The sequence below is a fragment of the Protomyctophum bolini genome, assembly GCF_963924005.1.
Source record: "Protomyctophum bolini genome assembly, chromosome: 3".
NCBI classification, from domain to species: domain Eukaryota; kingdom Metazoa; phylum Chordata; class Actinopteri; order Myctophiformes; family Myctophidae; genus Protomyctophum; species Protomyctophum bolini.
In genome coordinates, this window is record NC_137864.1 from 12829602 (window position 1) to 12849594 (window position 19993).

General features: G+C 42.5%; 1 protein-coding gene across 1 annotated transcript in view; it reads right to left on the bottom strand.

Annotated features, from left to right (window-relative positions):
• Positions 1 to 18168, bottom strand: part of LOC308312208 (multiple PDZ domain protein-like) — a gene marked incomplete at both ends in the record, with an annotated part of 56123 nt that extends 37955 nt beyond the window's left edge. The window contains 15 exons of the mRNA XM_080758903.1: positions 512 to 721; positions 1624 to 1791; positions 2369 to 2545; positions 5926 to 6072; positions 6294 to 6373; positions 8083 to 8149; positions 8566 to 8799; positions 10214 to 10305; positions 10971 to 11079; positions 11286 to 11384; positions 12023 to 12106; positions 12806 to 12928; positions 13119 to 13187; positions 15251 to 15472; positions 18004 to 18168. Coding sequence (XP_080615029.1) covers positions 512 to 721; positions 1624 to 1791; positions 2369 to 2545; positions 5926 to 6072; positions 6294 to 6373; positions 8083 to 8149; positions 8566 to 8799; positions 10214 to 10305; positions 10971 to 11079; positions 11286 to 11384; positions 12023 to 12106; positions 12806 to 12928; positions 13119 to 13187; positions 15251 to 15472; positions 18004 to 18168 — 2046 coding nt within the window. The remainder of the gene's footprint in view (positions 1 to 511; positions 722 to 1623; positions 1792 to 2368; positions 2546 to 5925; positions 6073 to 6293; positions 6374 to 8082; positions 8150 to 8565; positions 8800 to 10213; positions 10306 to 10970; positions 11080 to 11285; positions 11385 to 12022; positions 12107 to 12805; positions 12929 to 13118; positions 13188 to 15250; positions 15473 to 18003) is intronic.
• Positions 18169 to 19993: the final 1825 nt, after the last annotated feature.

Here is a 19993-nt window from a genome sequence, read left to right on the forward strand (position 1 = left end):
AACATGTTGCTGCGTTGCCATGCATTGTGAGCTTGTAGATCGCAACTGTTCGTCCCAAACCGGGGACGCTATTAAAGGGGAATACCACTCGTTTTCCACATTTGACTATGTCATTAACCATTATTTTATACTATATGTTATATAAAATAGCAGATCCACAAGCTCATAGCAGGGCACCGAGTGCCGCGCTACGAGCTTGTAGATCTGCAATATATTTTTAAATCATGAAAGCGTGTGCTAATCTTTGAATATATGTTATTTCACAATGAACATTTTTAACTCATATCTTCTACTGGGGGGGTCCCTGGAACAACATATTTTCAGATGGGGGTCGGCGGCCAAATACATAATCATTGTGGTGGTCTGTGACATGAAATAGTTTGAGTACCACTGACTTAAAAACATAGGTCTTTCAGAAAACCGTCAGGATTTAGAAGACATTTTGTAGAATCTGTTCTCGGGTCTTATAATGGGCTATCATATTATGTAAATCATGACACATCACACATACCGGCAGAGGTTTGGCCACGGCGATGCGGACAGGGCCGTAGCAGGTGGATTTTAAGACGTGTACGGCGTAGTCCAAGCTGGAGCCCTCCAGGTGGGTGTCATTAACGGACGCCAGCCGGTCACCAGGCAGCAGGCGGCCGTCACGGGCTGCCACGCCCCCGGGAACTAACGACCGGATGACCAGAACCGTCTTACTGGCATCCTCCGGATCCTACAGTTCGGTAAGATGAACACACATTGTGAACAATAGAGAAATTAAGAGAAAGACACAGTACAGCATTTGTTGCGTATGCCCGTATTGTGCCGAATATAAGACAACTCTGATTATAAGACGACCCACATTTTTGAAGACTCATTTGTGGAAAAAGAACATTGAATGTCAAATAGTCTAGTCCCTGATTATAATACGACCCATTTTTTTATGATATTTCCATTGGATAAAAAACATAGTCTTATATTCAGAAGAATAGAGTAATTTACAATTATTAGACAATGCATTGGGATAACTTACATTTATTTATTTCTTAAAGAAGAAGAAAATTTAGATGAATTTGTTAATTATCTATTTCAAAACATGAATTAATAACAGGCCCAAAATAAGGGCCAGCAGGTGGAAAGTGGTCAATCCCTTGGCATGGGTCCTACATGTGTAATAAAATATACATCCTCTAGACTGGGTTGTTACCTGAGAGAACAGTCCCAGAGTCTGGGCACACATATTTATCATGCACACTCTAAAGCAGTGCTTCCCAAACCTTTCAGGTTGTGACCCAAAGGAGAGACTAGACGTTTGTCCGGGACCCAAACTTATGAATAAATGAATTAATTTGTTTTATTTATTTATTTATTTTAAAGTCGCTAGCTCCTCCTATGCCCAGTTTTGTGTGTGTATATGTGTATCACATGATACACATGATGATTTGATTGACTGAGCACGGAATGTGATGATTTATGATGATGAATAATGATAAGAGCGCCCCTTACTTCACATTTAAATGTAGGAAAATCGTGAAAATTGTGAGAAAATGGTGATTTTTAACTGTTTGTGAACCAGTGCTCTAATGTTAATGCTACCAGTGGATGTCTAATACTGACAAAATCAACACTGCTGACCTGGTAGTCTAGGATACTGAAGCCCAGTCCGGACTCGCCTTTCTCCAGCTCTACCTCCTGGGTCTCTCTCTCCCACATGGCCAGAGGGGGTGACATGGAGGCCAGCGCCACGCCGCGCTTGGTGATGTCCTCCGCCGTAGGGCAGGGAATAACACAGCCCCGGTCCAACTGGGACAAAGCAAGGCCACAGGGAAGGATATTAGTTCACAATAGAAGAGCATTAGAGCACTTGAATTGTTTGATATTGTAAACACTTATACAGTACCCCTCTAGAGCAGTGATTCTCAAACGTTGTTTCATTTCAAGGACCCCTAGTTTAATATGCATTAAGTCCACAGGCCCCCATAACTCTTACAAATGGACCTGTAAGGGCCCATTTGGTTCCATTTGTATACACTCTCAGAGTTACAGACCTGTGCATTTAGGAAACTAACAAAGGTAACAGAGCACATCCACTCTAGCCCAGGTTCTGGACAAACGGCAGTACAAGAGAAAGAAATAGTCTGCAACACTGGTAAGGAATAACTCAGCTCCACTGGTTTATTAATTCAACGTTTCGATACATTTTTACCAACCATGAAACCACCTGGAACCCCCTCAAGGAACAATTGGCGTCCCCATTCTTGGCTCCCCCCAGAATATAAATGTAACTGTAATACACGGTAAGCAATGTTTAAATGATGCAGTCCATTATAATTCAGTCTTTCTTCCCTTCCTTTCTTTTCCCCCCCATCCATGCGCTCACCTTCTCGTTGAATTCAGCCAGCAGCTCTTTCAGAGTGAGCGGGACGTCTTGGCGGGCGCTGTCAGGAGGTGCGGGCGGTATGACGCGTGAGCAGACCATGCACAAACACACTGGCAGCTCCTTCAGGATGTCCACCACCTCCTTGTGTGTCTCCCCAATCAGAGGGATCCCATTCACCTGGCAATGAAGAACGGGTACAATGAATGTTTAGAAAAGGCATGTTCATTGTTCGTATGTTAATACAAAATCTTGTGTGAAGCCTTTTTATTATGATGTACAGGTATGGAGTATGTCTGAAGAATGAAGAATGATACGAGCTCAGTGGCCTTGTGGTTAGAGTGTCCGCCCTGAGACTGGGAGTTTGGGGTTCAATCCCTGGTCATACCAAAGACTCTAGGGTAAGTCTGAGGGTAAGTCCCTGCGACATACTAGCGTCATGTCCAGGGGTTGTACTTGTACATCAAGTTGCCTCACGCTACAGGGCTCCTGCCCTATGGGCCTCATGGCTCGGCAAAGCTACTTACTTAGCTTAGCTAAAAATATTTAAAGCAAACATTTAAAGACTTTTTGGGGTGCTGTTTGTTAAGCAAACATTAAACCATAAAATGTCCATAGATTTGACTGCCACATGACGTCATTTCTGAAAGCCAGACGTTGGGCCGGCGCCCCTCAAAAAATGACACCAACTTATTACATACATAGCACACTGACTGCATTCCGTGCGTGCGTGTTTGATGCATGTGAAGATGTTTTGGCATTGTGTGTTCTTATGAAAAGAAACTGACACAAGGCATTAACGATCAGCATCCTTTCTCATAGCCTTTCCTCCATTGGCCTGTTCCTTTTGATTATTATGTTTTACAGGGCCAGGCTGGAAACACAAATCAGAGGGGGAATGTATTTCCAAATTGACATAAAAATAACAAAGTAGATAGAGCAGGCTGCCAAAGCACGGCAACCAGCTAATGGAAGTAATACAAACGTCAATTTTGAGAAATTACAAAGTAAACCTGAGGCCATTTTTTAGCAGGGAACTGGTGGATTGCCCACCCCATAGTAAGGTGTGAGCCCTTACCCCAGAGAGAAGGAGCTCGAGTATCCCGGGGTCTCGATTGAGAGAGGGAAGATGAAGCGTGAGATTAGCTGGAGAATCGGAGCAGCAGGCGCGGCATTGTACCATTGCAATGGTATTGCAGCAGACTGTGTACTGCTGCTGCACCATCGTGATGAAAAGAGAGCTGAGCCAGAAGGCAAAGCTCTCGATCTACTGTTCCTACTCCCACCTATGGTCGTGAAATGTGGGTCACGAGCAAAGGAACAAGATTGGCTGAAACGAGTTTTCTCTGGAGGGTGGCTGGCATCTCCCTTAGGGATGAGGTGAGAGGCTCAGTCATCCGTGAGAGACTTGGAGCAGAGCCGCTGCTCCTTTACATAGAAAGGAGACAGTTGAGGTGGTTTGGGCATCTAGTAAGATAATGCCTCATGGGCACATGGGGCGGCTTGAATTATCCTCTTTCTATCTGCAAACACCATAGACATGTCATGAGCTACTTTCTGTCAAGAAATTCCTTGTAGGTGATATTTTTTATGTCAATGTCAGAGTTTGGAAGCGCTCGTTTTCAATAACGCAACGTCCTGCGGCCTCCTGCATTATGTGCAATTTAGAAACGGGTGGTACACAGGACCGTTGAGTGATTGCTTCCAAACCCCAACACTCCATGCTGCTCAATGTTTTGCCACTCAGTCTAGATGAGAGGGGCGTGTCCCGGTGGGAAAGTGATGCATGTGCATACTCTCTCTATTCAATATTTAAGTCCGACATAATTTTGTAGTGCTACGTTACGTCCGGGTCCAAGTGGCACCAGCTTCTGTCCGCATCTAATTGTAAATTGAATATCTAAAGTGTCCATGACAACAAAAATATATGATGTGGAGACAATAAAGACTATTATTACTTGCATACACAAAAAAATGGTTGACGGCTGTCACTTTTTGGCACCAAGTAACCACAGTATACTGCTAATCAAATTACAACTACATACTCTATATAGTATATGTATATGTACACGTATGTATACCAGAGTACGTGGTGTGTATGACTAGCTCTCAATGATGACGTAAGAAAAATGGACATCTGTGTAATCTGGTCCCAGCAAACCAGGCACAGATTTGCTGCTTTTCTTGCATACCCAAAAAAATATCAATGATTTATTTTTCAGTAAAAAATTAGTTAGGTAGCAAATAGTTACACCTAATGATTATACATTTCAAACGTTCCTTCACAGAGATACTGAGATGTGACAGTTTACAGCGGTCAAAAGTACTTGCGTGCTCTGCTTGCGCACTAGTTGGCCATTTATGGCCTACTAGTGTGCAACAAGCAAGTATGCACTCGGCAGAGTGCAGTTATCATTATTTTATTATTATTATTATTATTATTATTATTATTATTATTATTATTATTATTATTATTATTATTATTATTATTATTATTATTATCATTATTATTGAAGGTGGCTTTGCATTTGCTCTGTAAAATATTTCGGGGGCATATTTAGAATGTTTGCAGGCTTGAGTATGTTGAATCTAGTTTGCATTAATGAGGATTTAGTTGACACAATAAAATAAAATGGCGATAGTATTCCATGTGGGGCAGACGGCCTGTCACAGCCAGATTTGGGAGAGCAGCAGCTTTGTTGTTGCGAGGAAAGCGGTAACTTTCGTGGTTGTTTTCGTCTCAGATTTAGTCCGACGGAGCGTCACAGTATAACTCTATGGGGACACAAAAGCGACACAAAAGTAGGACCCGGAAGTATCTCAGGAGGGGGCGGCCACGTCACAGCTAAAATACTGAATAGTACAAGACACAGTTCACCTTTTCACATTTCTGGCACACCCTATGGGGCAGAAGTGGAAGTGCTGTTGGAGATGCGTTCTATAGACACATTCGTACAAAATAGTCTCTAATTATTTTAGAAGTCAGATATAGAGAAATGTTAAGGAATATCAAACAGCTGGTTGACAGACAGACACACCAGGGTAAAAAAAAACATAATTTCCAGCCTTTGGCCTGGCAGAGATAACAATGAAATATATTGAAATCTGTGGTTTTCAACCAGTGGTCCGGGGGTTTCAGGTGGTCCCCAGCTAAATGATGGAGACTTGGTAACCAAATAGACCATTATTAGATCTTTTAACTCTTGAGATTGTAAAATGAAACCAGATGGATCCGTAAGGGTTAAATTATTGTTAAACAACTGCATTACTACATTTACAAGAAGCCTACACAATTAGAGAATGATTGGAATTAGTAGAATAATTGTTATTTTGATCAGCCTGTTGTCTCTCCTATGGTACCACATCAATACAGCATGGAATTGTGGACAAAATCGTATCCAACGACAACAAAATGTCAAATGGTGGTTGGTGTGTGGCTCATAAATAATGGACGTTGATATCAAAAAGGTTGAAAATGACTGGGCTAAATGATTAATTGCCGGACTCTCTCTCTCTCTCTCTCTCTCTCTCTCTCTCTCTCTCTCTCTCAACATGATCACCTCCAGTATCTCATCTCCAGCGAAGATCTTGCCGCTCTGGCCCACGGTGCCCTCAGGCAAAACGGAGAACAGGTAGTGGTGCCCAGCCCTGGCTTCCAGACTGATGCCCAGGCCACTTGTCTCACTGACACGCTCCAACTGGCACACCTGGGGGGGGGGACAGAGATTATGAGTTGACATAAGGACAGTGGTGGAACATGTACTCACATTTTGTACTTAGAAATACTCTGTTACAAGTAAACGTCCGGAGCACATCATTTACTTGAGTAAACGAAGGAAAGTATTGGTATCAATATATACTTAAAGTACCAAAAGTAAAAGTAATCATTGTGCAGAATGTCCCATTTTAAACAGGGAGGGGGACATACAACAACTTGGTATGGAGGCCCGACAGCATGTTGCCACCTCTTCCTCACGTCCTCCTCCTCAGCCGGCGTCAACTTTACTCCTGTAAGGTGCACACACACACACACACACACACACACACACACACACACACACACACACACACACACACACACACACACACACACACACACACACAGTCTGAGTCAGCCTCGACTACAGTACCACTCACCCTTCAAGTATGAGTATCAACCAGCTTTTATTCACCATATGACTCACACAAACTACATGCGTGTAGAAGGCCGCGTAGTTTTCTTAAAGTCATTCCTGCATGCAGTTTGCAGGCACAGTATGTTGGACCTATTTTAGCTTTCTTCTTAATTGTTAAATTCTGCAGGAGAAAATTCCCATGAAGATCCTTTCAAACGGGCAGCGATTAACGCAATTTTTGTCTGTACGCGCAGAGAAGTCGAGGAGCGACAACGCAAGTGTATTTACATGGGCGCGGCACCGTGAAATTAAGAACCTGGATTCCGTTTAGATTATTATTATTTTTACGCTTGATCCAGGCGACAACTTCTGCGTTAAATGATGCCCGTCTGAAAGTACCTTTAAACAGTTAGATAAGTTATATAACAATTACACAATTATCTGCTTGACCAACCAGCCGAAAAAAGGCACCAGCGTGCAAACACCTTTACTTCTTTCCCCATAAGGCACACTTGTCTGGTGTAATATCTTTGAGAGGATGTTTTATCTCCATGGGGATAGCACGCACGCATGCGCACACACGCTCAACACGCCAATTCATAACAAATAACTCCCAAATGAAAATAAAGCCTCAGCTGGGAAGACACCACTATGATCTCCTCCTGGCAAAACCAGGGCCTGAATACACACAGACACAAAATATAAGAACTCATCTTAGGTTTGTGAGAACCCAGCTGCGATGCCTTTCTCACACATCTAAGATGTCTCGCTGCCTGCCATCGGGGCTCATTATGAAGTGCTCTCTAATCAGAGCCAAACATCCTTATCTAAATAAAGCCATGCATGCAGGCGTGGTGAGAGACCGATCATCTGCAATGAGCTGCATAAACACACCACTGTTCAGGGCTATAAATAGACTCCCCCGTCAAGTAGCATGCTTGACTGCCACATTAAGGCTGATTGGCCGCGCGTCGGAAATGAGCCGATCTACAAGCTCACAGCGTCGACTTCCGACCCGCTGTTGAGCTTAGATGAGATTAGATATATGTAGGGCTGTCACGATTAGAAATGTAAGTTGCGATTAACTATTTAATTGTGTTTTTGGCATTGAACATTGGAACATACTGTATAAATAAACAATACATTTCTGTTTGCCTGTTAATCAAAAAATGCAGTGGGCAGTTATGACAAATAACTGAAATATACAAAGAAATTACATATTCATTATTTTGATACTTACAAAAAAGGGAAATAATGAGCGGAAATAGCTGATCTACCAGCTTACAACACGCCACAAAGTGCCACGTTGTAAGCTTGTAGATCTGATATTTCAGATTTTTTTAATGTATGAACATTTTTCAACATGGAAACGATTATGACGATTATGCCAAAATAATTGCGATTATCTCAAATATATACGATTACAAACGATTATCTAATAATTGTGACAGGCCTACTGTACATTTCTAGATCAGCTTGCTTTCGGCGCGCAACCTGGTAGAAATAAGGCATTACTGCGCTGCTCTGAGCCAAATGAGCCAATAAAAAGAGTCAGTCTCTGGAGATCTGACTGCAGTGCAGTGAAAGTGCAAGAAGGGTTACCGTTGCTGGAGTGGTGCCACGGTCGTCTGCTGGCGTACTCTGCTAGTCGGGCGATTTCACGCAGAGAGCGGAGTCCCTGTCCTGGGTGATGGGAAAAGGCATGTTTTGACATGGGCAGGCACAAATGTACAGCACGTATGCTCGCACGCACACACATTTGATTGCAAAAAAATAAAACTGTCCAACAACTGCCTGCACTGCCACACCAGACGCATACATGTATGCCACAGGAAAATAAATCCCTGTGAAGATTGGTCTGACACTCCTCACTCACATTCCGCTAACCCCAGAGTTGTGGGTGACCAATAAGAGCCCACTATTCAAAGTGATACTTTTTTGCTGTGGTGTTAGAATCTCTTTGTAACCGCCCCCTGGAAATAGATCTTCCACCCAAGTTTCAGACTATTATCAGTATAGTCTGCATGGCCATGCCAGGTTACGACACTCCCCTCCATACTTCTTTTGGAAACCACTGCCCCACACACACTGACAGTAATATATACCTGTCTCCTGGGTGTTGTTAAGGCCCGCCCTGTAGGGGGCGCCCTCAGGCAGGCTGTACGAGTGTCTGAAGTGCTGCAGGGGCGGGGCCGGGGGCAGGGCGTGCCTCAGATTGCAGGCCCTCCGCAGCAGCCTCAGCCTCACTGAGGACTCAGTCCTGCTCAGCACCTCCATGGCCCGCTGCTCGCTGCAGCCCTGCAGGCTCACCCCGTCCACCTGCATGGATGAAGAGCAGTGGGGGCATGAGGGGTAAGCATGGGCGTCCCCATTTAGGCAAAACTTTTCAAAGAAATGTTGACAATTCTGAAAATAGCAGATCTACCTGCTCACAACACGCCGCGATGGAATGCAACGTGGTGTGTTTGTGGTTGATTGATTGAAATTTGTATTAACAGTTTGGAGAATAAGCACATGAATGTACAGTTCAATACAAGGTCTGCTAAGAGGATTAAAAAACCCAAGAAAGCACTGAGGCTCGTTTCCATTGGGGTCCTCCATTTTCAATTCATCAGCTTCAAATAATTTACAATTCATTGTGCCACAAAGTAACCAAGGGGCAAGTGGCTTCGTATAGCCTCAGAGCCACTGGGCAGTAGATTGCTAAACAGCTTATTTCCCCAGACCATCATCAGGCATAGAAATGAACAGGTCAGGGAAAAGAACAATAAGCTGGTGAACTGTTCATTCTTTTAACCGTGAATTCTTCAACCTTGAACAGTATAACAAGAGAGCTTAGAGAGACATGTAGAGGGGATGAGGGGGAGGAGGAGGAGGAGGAGGAGGAGGGGGGGGAGAGGAGACATGATGTGGAGAGGTTGAGGAGGAAGGAAGGAAGGAAGGAAGGAAGGAAGGAAGGAAGGAAGGAAGGAAGGAAGGAAGGAAGGAAGGAAGGAAGGAAGGAAGGAAGGAAGGAAGGAAGGGAGAGATGAGGGGAAACAAGGGAGGGATCAGTTGTAATGAAATAAAATATATTATTTCAAAGAATAAAGAAGGAACTAAGCAGCTGAACAAGGAGACAGAAAGGAGGAGGAAGGAGAAAATAGCCACGGTATTTCTCCTTCATCAGCTAAAAAAAAACTCTAATTGGTTTGGATGAAACTAGTAAAAGTTGCAACCCGTGCACATTTGTGGGATATTAAAATCGATTTAGCAGAGAGCACATTTCAAAGCCAAGTCAACTAACCAGGTACTTTCCTCCAGAGAGGAGATAACGTTTTTGTTAGAGCAGGGTTCTCTGTGTATGTTTGTACTCTGTATCTGTCCCCTCAAAAGTAGACGCCACATACAACGGTGCATAAAACGAACGCCGCATGAACAATCTGCATGAGCAGGAAATGCCATGGCCAAGGGAAAGTCACAGTGAAAGTCATGAAGCATGTGAAAGATATGGATCGCAGCCGATAATCTCTTTGTGAACTACTTCTGTATAGTAGCATGGGAGGACCTCAGACATAGCCATAAACAAACCCGTACAGTATAGGCAGGACCACGGCCTTAAACAAAGCCTGCTCAGGGATTACAGATGGAAATTAACTTCTGGCTAACTCTGGTCCATTTACAAATTAGATGTGAAAACTGTCGTGTTGATTAATGACCATTGTCCCTGTCAAATAAAATAAATAGAACTCACAGCCAGTATGACGTCTCCGATATGGATGTGTCCGTCCTGATCGACAGCACTGCCTTTCACCATGCTCTTCACCATCACACCAGCACTATAGTCTGAGGAAGACAACATGCACGTTGGTTCAGCTTGCACAGAACCAACATATAAACCAAAATAAACACAACACAACCCCCGGGCCCCCGCCTATAATGGAAGTTTTTGATGTTACTATAAGTAATTCAACAGATCAGGAAGAAGCAGGACTGCGATGCCAGGAATCAACTTCATTCTTTATTTATAGGTGCCATCACACCAGAGAGAGACTAGTGTCTCCCTCCAGAGTTTCCGCCAGCACCCCCCCCCAACACCAATGTCCCGCAAGCCTTTTACTGCTGGAGGCTGGAGCCCAGGGGGGCCATTGCTCCTGAGATGAGATATACTTTATTAATCCCAGAGGGGAAATTGAGACGTTGCAGCAGCATAATGTGACACACATAAATAAAACTAAAGCTACTGGACAAACAGAAAAACAACAGACTCAGGTGGACAAAACCACATTGGGAGAGACAGTTCTTATGCATCAGCATTGTACAGTCTGATGGCAGTTGGCATGAAAGAGAGTCTTGGCCAAAGCATTTCTGGGGGTGCCCAGCCAAAAACATTGAGAACCTCTGGACTCTAGCACACCAGTCTGTTCTGTTTTGATCATGATCTTTCAATAAAACTTCAATCAATCCTTCATATTTGGAAGATTATTTTTTGCCATTACACACATTATTACCTGAGTTCAGATCCCTGATGTAGTTGGTGATGGTGAATCCAAGTCCCAGGGAGTTTTTAGTCAACTGCACACTGAACTCATAGTCGTCCTCTGATGATGAGTCACTGAGCTGAATGTGTAGAATAACGTACATACATCATCCAGTATTACACAATTAACATAGAGATCTAATTAACATAGAGACCAACATGGTATCAATCTGCTGTTATGGTAGGGCTCTCTCTATCTTTCTCACACGCACACACGCACGCACGCACGCAAGCACGCAGGCACGCAGGCACGCACGTGTTGATTTGTTGTTTTGAGACCATGCACCTTGCTGTCCTTGCTCAGAATGGATGAAGAAAGATGGCCGTCCTTCACCACATCCCTGGCAATAAGCAGCTGTACGTTGCTGCCAGCGTTTCGCAGAACCTGGGACAGGTATTCACGTGTGGAAAGAAAGAAACGAGTGTGAATGGCAGTGGAACTGGAGCCCATTAGAGAGAGATGGCTGCCATGGAAACCCACAGCATAGGATGATATCGTTGCGGTCAGGCAGTTTTAGTTTTTTGTTTTCTTTTAATTAACGCCCTACTTCTTCATCGGACAAAAGGGTGAAAACAGCATATCTACAAGCTTGTAGATCGACTGTTTTCACAATTAAAAAAATAAAATAAAATAATAATAATAAAAAAGGAATGATTTTAAAGGAATGGTCACAATGTGGCGCGAAGCGGCACGTTGTGATCTTGTAGATCTGCTATTTTCACTAGTTTGGGTGCCGGGAAAACTACTTCCTTTTTTGGGTCTCGACCTGAAAGGTTTGGGAACCACTGCTATACAGTGACTAGGAATGCCTCCTATACTCAGAAGAACTATTTGTATTTATTTATTTAACCTTTATTTAATCAGTAAAAAAACACATTGAGACTAAAGTCTCTTTTACAAGTGTGAACTGGCAAAATAAGTAACTGAGCTCTGCCAGTGAACTATGTAGCACAGCGAGCGTATATACCCTGCCCCACCATCATTCTACACAGTACCGCTGTACATAATTGGATCCTCCTTACCTGGGCCACCTGTTCGCTGTTCATGCCCTCGAGGTCAGTGTCTCCGATCTGCAGGATATGGTCTCCACTGCGAAGACGCTTGTCCTGTGGTGCCACACCACCACAGCATTATCCACACAACGTACATCTCAATGTTGCTCCTTTCATTTCAATGGCTTTAAGATCACCTTTACTGTACATTCTTTATGACAATTGAATAACTTAATACAGCCTAAAGGCCATCACACAACCGGGGGCTGAATAAACAACGTGAAACTACTACTTTCTCTGCATAAAACTATTCATATAGTTGATGCCATGCAGAAGCTACAAAAGAAAATCAACCGTGTTCCAATTATAAATGATGTTTGCATTCTGTGTGAACATAAACAACCCGTTCAAAGAAATATGTTTTCGGTCAAATTCATCTAAAGCCCAAACCACACCAGTAGGGAGTCCTCGTCCCGTCTCAACCCTTTGGTGTGGTTTGGGCTTAAGAGAAAGAAGGGACATTAATATGTTGCTCGTCATTCATTCATTCGTTGTCTGGTCGTTTTTTAGGGCCACCACAATGCTTTACCAATGGGAGTCTCATGGTTTGATCAAACATTTGTGTTTGATTGCTGATTGCTGGTGGTGTTCTGCCCCTCCCCCTCATCAAACACAAATGTTTGATCAAACCATGTGACTCACATTGGAAAAGCATTGTGTTGGCCAAAAAAAAGAAAAAAAGAACGACCAAACATTTGCTTGATTGGTGTTTGGTACGTGTGAATGTGTATGGGTTGATTATGGTGAACGTACCCGCCCCGCCACTCCTCCTGGGAGGATGGTCTTGACCATCACCCCTGTGCTCTTCCCCCCGATGATACCGAAACCAAGGCCCTCGCCTTCATTCAGCAAGTGGATCATCTCTATATGTCGCCTCTGAGACAACAGAGGACAGAGATGGAGGCGTGGGGGAGAGAGAGAGAGAGAGAGAGAGAGAGAGAGAGAGAGAGAGAGACACACACAAATGATTAACTACTATATATAAACACATACAGACATAAATCCCACACTATCCTGTAAATCCCACATAATTCTATCAAAGACCATACATGGAAGCGAAGCTTACCTCGTGTGCAATAGCTGCGAGGTTTCTTCCCATCGACAGGGTTCGGGAGATTCGCGGTGGAGTGCAGTACTGATCGAAAAAAACAAAAAACAAATTGATGTTACAGACCAAATCTAATCCTTGCAGCAATGTTAAGTGTATCATCACAGATCATATGCTCCCAATTTCAACCTAAAGATGGATCAGCATGTTTTTTTCATACATTTTTTAGAACGATATTTTCGGGACTTTTCTGCCTTTATTGATAGGACATAGTGGAGATAGACATGAGACAGGGTAGAGAGAGAGAGACTGGGAATGACATGCAGCAAAGGTCGCCGGGATTGGGACTCGAACCCACGACATGCTGTCAGGCATGTGTCTATTATGTGCCTATTATGTGGTATGTACTCTGTTGGGCTCCACGAGGTGCATTTTTGCCCTCTAAACCAAATCTCCCCAAAACCAAAACCAAACGTTTGACCCAGAATATGGTTAATTATTTCAGAGTAGGATATATTAATACACTAGAATCTAGTGTATTAATATACTCTGCCATAATGAATCATCTAGTGACTATAGATAGTGGGGACTGGGGAGTCAGAACCAATTCAGAAACCTTGCATGATCTATCTATTTTACAGCCACGTTTCAAAGGTACCATTGAGATGATAGTTGCATCTGAACAATTAGCTCTAAACATATGCACTAGTGAACAACTAGTGAAGCAGTGTTGCATTATACTAACCCTCTTCAGTGTTGGGCAGTTACAGTTACTAGTAATATATTACTGTAATATTATTACTTTTCCCAGTAACGAGTAAGGTATTAATCTGCCAAAACAGTAATATTATACCTATTTACTTTGTAAGAAATAGCATATTACATATGACTTTTTTGTTTTTGTTTTGTTGGCTGTTGACTTGAAAACATTTAATTTAAAAGGTCTAGACTGAGAGATTGCTGCTTTATTTTATAAAGCTGATTGGTGACTCTTCTTCTAAATATTATATTATTCAAAACAATTGGATTCAGTTGTAAAAGAAGCTGATCAAACATATTGTGTTGTTGTACATCTCTTTTTTGCGGGTGGGGGGGGGGGGGGGGGCGCGCAAAAGTAATATGTAATATTATACATAATATGTAATGTATTAGTCTTGATTCCAAGTAATAAGTAATGTAATACTTTTTCTAAGGAGTAATAAGTAATACGTAACACTCTCCTAAGTAATATTGCCCAACACTGCCCCTCCTTGCCAAACAGGCAAACAGGTTTGGCTATGAGGTGATCTTTATATATATTATTAATACAATAATTCACCGGTGTGAAGTGCTTATCATCATACATCATATACATCACATTCAGTGCTCAACTAATCAAATCATCACAAATGTCACTCCGGCCAATCACAATTTGCGTCTTCACTTTTCATGTACGAAAAGCTGGGCATAGGAGGGGCATACAGTAGGCCCCTCAAAACATGATACGGATGGAAATGAGCTTCTAGCTAAATCCGGCATGTTTACATGAGATAATGATCAGCTGATTCATTTCACTTTCCTGTATGTATAATGTGCATTAATGTGCAGTGTTCCAAAGAAAGAAAGAAAGAAAGAAAGTATTGAAACATTCCAAAAGAGGGCAGAATCAAGACTAAACTCAGACCAAACTCAAGGGAGTGTGAAGTTCATCTGGATGTTCCACAACTACCACATCTGCAGTGGTTGGAAGTGCGGTCTCTCTGCTCTTCCATTGAGAAATGAGTTTGGCTAGGAACATTACTGGTTGACAAGTGGTATTTCCTGACACTCAAAGAACAATTTACTGTACAATCTACATCCAAGCGGTTGTAACATCTTAGCTCACTGGTAGACATTTTGGCTCCTGCACATGGCAAGGGACCCTGGGTTCAAATCCCAGTGAGGACATAAATCTTATGGATTTCATCTTTCAAGTCTCATCTTCCATTTAACATCTTCAGTTTCCCTACAGCAGACCCTTAGTTACTGTAACATCTTCAGGGCTATGAAGGTACTGTATAACTCTCATACCCAGAAAATTCAGATATTTTTCTCAGGTCTTCCCCAAGTATGAATCTTGTCCTGCCCTAACTTGTCTGGCGCCTGCACTGTGATGAATGCCACCTTGGTACCTGAGACTCAACGTGAGCGCCATTGTCCGGGTAGAAGTCGGGGGAGGTCAGGTCCTGTGAGTCCAGTGAGGAGATGCTGCTGAATGTCCGGGTGGCGCTGGGCCTTCTGTTCTCCACAGCCGACGTGTAGGAGTCCCTATGGGTTAGAGCCTTCGGGCCCTTCGTCACGCCCTCGCATGCACCACCATTCAAGGACACAGATTTGGTTATGATGCCCCTCCCCTGGGAATTTGGAAGAGGTGAGAAGGAGAGGTTGTAAGGATAGGATGAAATGAGTATGGAGGTGCTTAGAGGTAGGAGAGAAAGAGGGTGGGAGAGGAGGGGATTGATTGATTTACATTGCTTGACATCTTTATTGGCAATATGCATATGAATAAACATAACTGTACATATCGTACAAATAGGGCTGTCACAATTACACATTTTAGGTTGACGATTAATTGTTACACAAATATTTGCGATTTACCATTTAATTGTGTTTTTGTGCATTGGAAATTGGAACATTATGAATAGAAATTACATTTCCGTTTGCCTTTTAGGCTTTGTAATGAAAAAGTGCATATAGGGCAGATATGACAAATACCTGAAATACACCAAGAAATGTATGGCATTTCTATCTATTTTATACTTTATAAAAGGTAATAATTGCACAATACAACACGTCACGATGTGTGGTCCTTGTGGTCCACAGACAGAGGGACGTATGAGTTGTATCACACCATCAGATATATAGAAGATGACATTGGTTGTGGGAAGGAAAGAAAACACGGGAGTCAGAGAAGTGGAGAAGCGGAGGAGGTTAAGGAGAGACGTTGGCGGTGGGAGGGATTGTGTGCTGTGTGTGTATGCAGAGATGAAAACAAGATTTGGAATGGGCGAGAGGAGGGAATGTGAATGCGTTAGACGAGAACAGACAGATAAACGTAGAATGAGGCAGGGATGGAAAACGATAGGGAACACAGAACAAAAAGGTGCAGTATCTGAGATAAAGCCCTCTATTCCATTGCACCGTATTCTGTTATATAAACACAAAGCCAGCCATTGTCTTCTGTGTACTGCATTATGCTTAACCCATTTAGACCTGATTTAAAAACATTAACTTTGAAAGAATATATATTCAAAGATTTGCGCCACATTTTTAAGATTTTTCTAAAATAGCAGTCCTACAAGCTTGTAGCGCGCCATAGAAAAATAGCAGATCTACAAGCTCATAGATTGTAGGTCTGCTATTTTTGAAAAATCGAAGAACGACTGACATAGAAAAATAGCTTTTTCAGAAAACTGTCAGGATGTAGAAGACATTTTTAGAATCTGATCTCAGGTCAGAATGGGTTAAAAGGAACGATGAGGATCTTTTCGAAGCCTATCTCTAATATGCATCATGCATGCAACCCCGGCCTTTTCAAGACATACTTTCATTTTACATGATCCAGTGCCAAGTTTCCTGGAATGCAACGCTGCAAGCGCTGTGGATTCTATAGTCCACACAGTTAATGTGATATAGCGGCGGTGTGCAGAGCAGACTGTATATCTTAAGGTTAGCCTAACGTCGTGCTGTCATGTAAGTAAATTACATACAACAGCACATGCTAGCAGAAACAAACATCTGTCAGCGCTTATAGAGCAAAAACCATGTCTGAGTGAAACAGCTGCACATTAAAGCCAACAATAAATATGAGCCAACAAGATGTCAGTCAGATGCAAATGCAAACAAACACGCACAAACATAAACGTCAATTTGCATGTCATAGATTCTCTATTCCTTTCAATTTAAAGCTGCAATGAAGAAATTGTTTCAATGAATAGAATGTCCATTTTAACCAATCTGTCTGACTCTGCAGTGGCTGCCTGGAGCCGGTGTTGTCCCTACTCTTTCATTGAGAAATGTTGGCCCACCTACTGGTTGACAAGTGGTACTGCATGAAGCTCATAAGCGCAATACATTCTGGCCACAGGGATGGGCTCTAGGGCTAGCTTCCGGGCTGCTTCCCTACTTCCTTCACAGGTGTTACTGATGATACTAATTAAGGCTCTGTGTGCAGTGGTTTTGGTTCTCAATCGTTTAAATTTCAAGGAACCTCCTAAACTCTGAGAGTGCACAAATGGAACCAAATGGACCCATACAGGCCCAAATTCGGAACCCGCTCTATGGACACTCATGATTATTCATCTACTTTAGTTTGCGTACCTCATTTAGTATTAGGAATCATACACCACCAACACCCTCAACGTGTGTGCACAAACTGTATATGACCACCCTCCCATCTCAAACACGCACGCACGCACACACACACACACACACACACACACACACACAAACAGAAACACATGCATAGTTATGCACACATACAAAACACTCATACCAGAGTGAGTCTAGTATGTGTCTATAGATAGACAAATCCATGGAGCACTGCCCTGTAGGCCAGGTGTAGCTAATCAATGGTGAGGTGTAAAGTTGTGCTATGGCCTTGCCCAGGGAACCCCTCGAGTATAGAGTAGACCAGACCACTGGTTCTCAAACAGTGGGTCGGGAGTCGGGACCCATTTGTGGGTCACAAATCAAATTTCTATGGGTCACGACTTGAATAAAATCCTCATTTTCTTTTCCTAAATTAAAAAAGAAATAATTATAAATAATAAAAAATTATAATACAGATCTACAAGTAGATCTTCTATTTTCACTAGTTTCACATCTAATCTCTCTTTTGGGTCTCGACCTGAAAGGTTTGGGAACCACTGGTATAGACACACACCTTGGGCGAGGGCTGGTGTTTCTCCTGCTGCATGGCGAGTATGTGATGGAAAAGGGGGCTCTGCAGAACACTCTTTAGCAGGGAGAGTTTCTCCTGTGCCGGGACCTCGCCTCTCTCCTTCAGTCTGGTCTGCAGTCTCTCCACAGCCTCCAGGGCACCTTGCATATCTGGAGTGAAGTGATATATTGTTGGCATTCACTGTCACATTTTCAACTTTTCTTTAACTTAACTGAGACTGGCGTTGTCTTGAATTTGCATATTTATGGCCCAGGGACCAGCCAAACCCACCGATAATGGATGGATTATAAAATGTCAATGCTCCAAGAACAGAATAGGGGAAATCAACTGGTGCTCTGGATTCCAGCAAAGCGGAGACTTTTTGGACAAATGTTGGTAAGGGAAGCCTTAGAATGAACGAATGAATGAATGAACCCAGCAAACCAAATGATGTTATGATGACGTCCGGTGACTCCGGTGACGTTCAGGACTAGGCCAGATCACAGCCCATATGGGGATGATCTTTCCGTCATTTCCAGGACGTCTTCACCAGTTAAAATAATATAGCTTATTCTGGGCTAGATCTGACTAGTTCTCTATTGGACTCTCTCTGATTCATCCAGGGACGTCTTTCTTAGTGGGCAGAATTTATGTTCGTTGAAACCAGGTGATATTCTGGGCCAGATCTGACTAGTCTTGGTTTGACTTGATTTAGCCCCAATAGAGAGTCACTAATATGTCAAGGTCCTGACTGTGCTTGCTGGGAATTAATGAATTAATTAATTAATTAATGCATTTTTATTTTCATCTCCTGTAAAGAACCAGATCACATTCACTTCCAACAGAAACTGCACAAAAAGAAAAGAAATTAAAACAAAACCAAAATTGAAATAAATACATCACATATATGTTTTCTTTGTCCGTTTGTCCCATGCTTTCTCTAAATATTCTGCAAGAGCAAATATCTTATCTTCAAAAATCCAAGCAAGTCGCTCTATTACACTTAGCTCATGGTACAGTGGTGGGCAATAGAAAACAAAATGAAACTCATTCTCAATATCGTTTATATCACAGTAAGTGAAAATCCATTATTCTATTACTCCAGTAATTACTACCAGTCTATGCAATGGCAAGATCCCAAAACAAAGTTGGGCACTTTGAGATCTTTGTCTTTTGGATAATAGAGCACAAACATACTTTTCACTAGCGTAACAGCTTTTTATCATAACAAATGTCCTCAGCTTTGGTTTGTACAGTATGACCCGTACCTGGGCTGTACAGGAAGAGAGTCAAGCTGGAAAGGGAATGTCCCAGGTTCGATTGCCAGCCTAGGCTATGTGTCGAGGTGTCCATGAACAAGACACTTAACCCCTAACTGCTCAATACAATAATCACCTGAGCAGCGATCAACTGGGTGAAGCTGAAACTGCATTTCACACGTGGCATTGCATTATTTTGATTAACTCTGAGAGTTAAACAAACACACAAACTTGTACTGTGTTCTTCTGTGTGTACGGTCACATATTCTAATTTCCTTTAGAAGAAACAGCCCTATAGCTATGAGCTGTGTAAAACCAAAACATGCTGGAAAAAACTATTCTGATACTATTAAAGGCGTGCTGCCCACTCTCCTTTAGTCAAAGTTCAACATGCTGCATTTTAAGTAGTAGTTTATGGACCCTGGGCCTTATTTATTTCCCTTATGCATTGTGGGCAGCAATAACTAATGAGTACAAGGCAGAGCTGTAGTAATGATATGTGACAGCAGAGCACTTAATGGCCTGCAACACTGTACTGTACTGTTGTTATGTGCTACACACTTTGAACTCTAGACTAGAGAACAGCACTAGTGGGCCGTGAGGATATTACAAGTGGGCCCCCAAATATTTGGCAAAACACTATGATTTTAATGATAATATATCATCAATACCCGGTTTTCTGATTTGTTTTTTCTTACCTTGGAAAATGTGTTATACCAATAAATATGAACTTA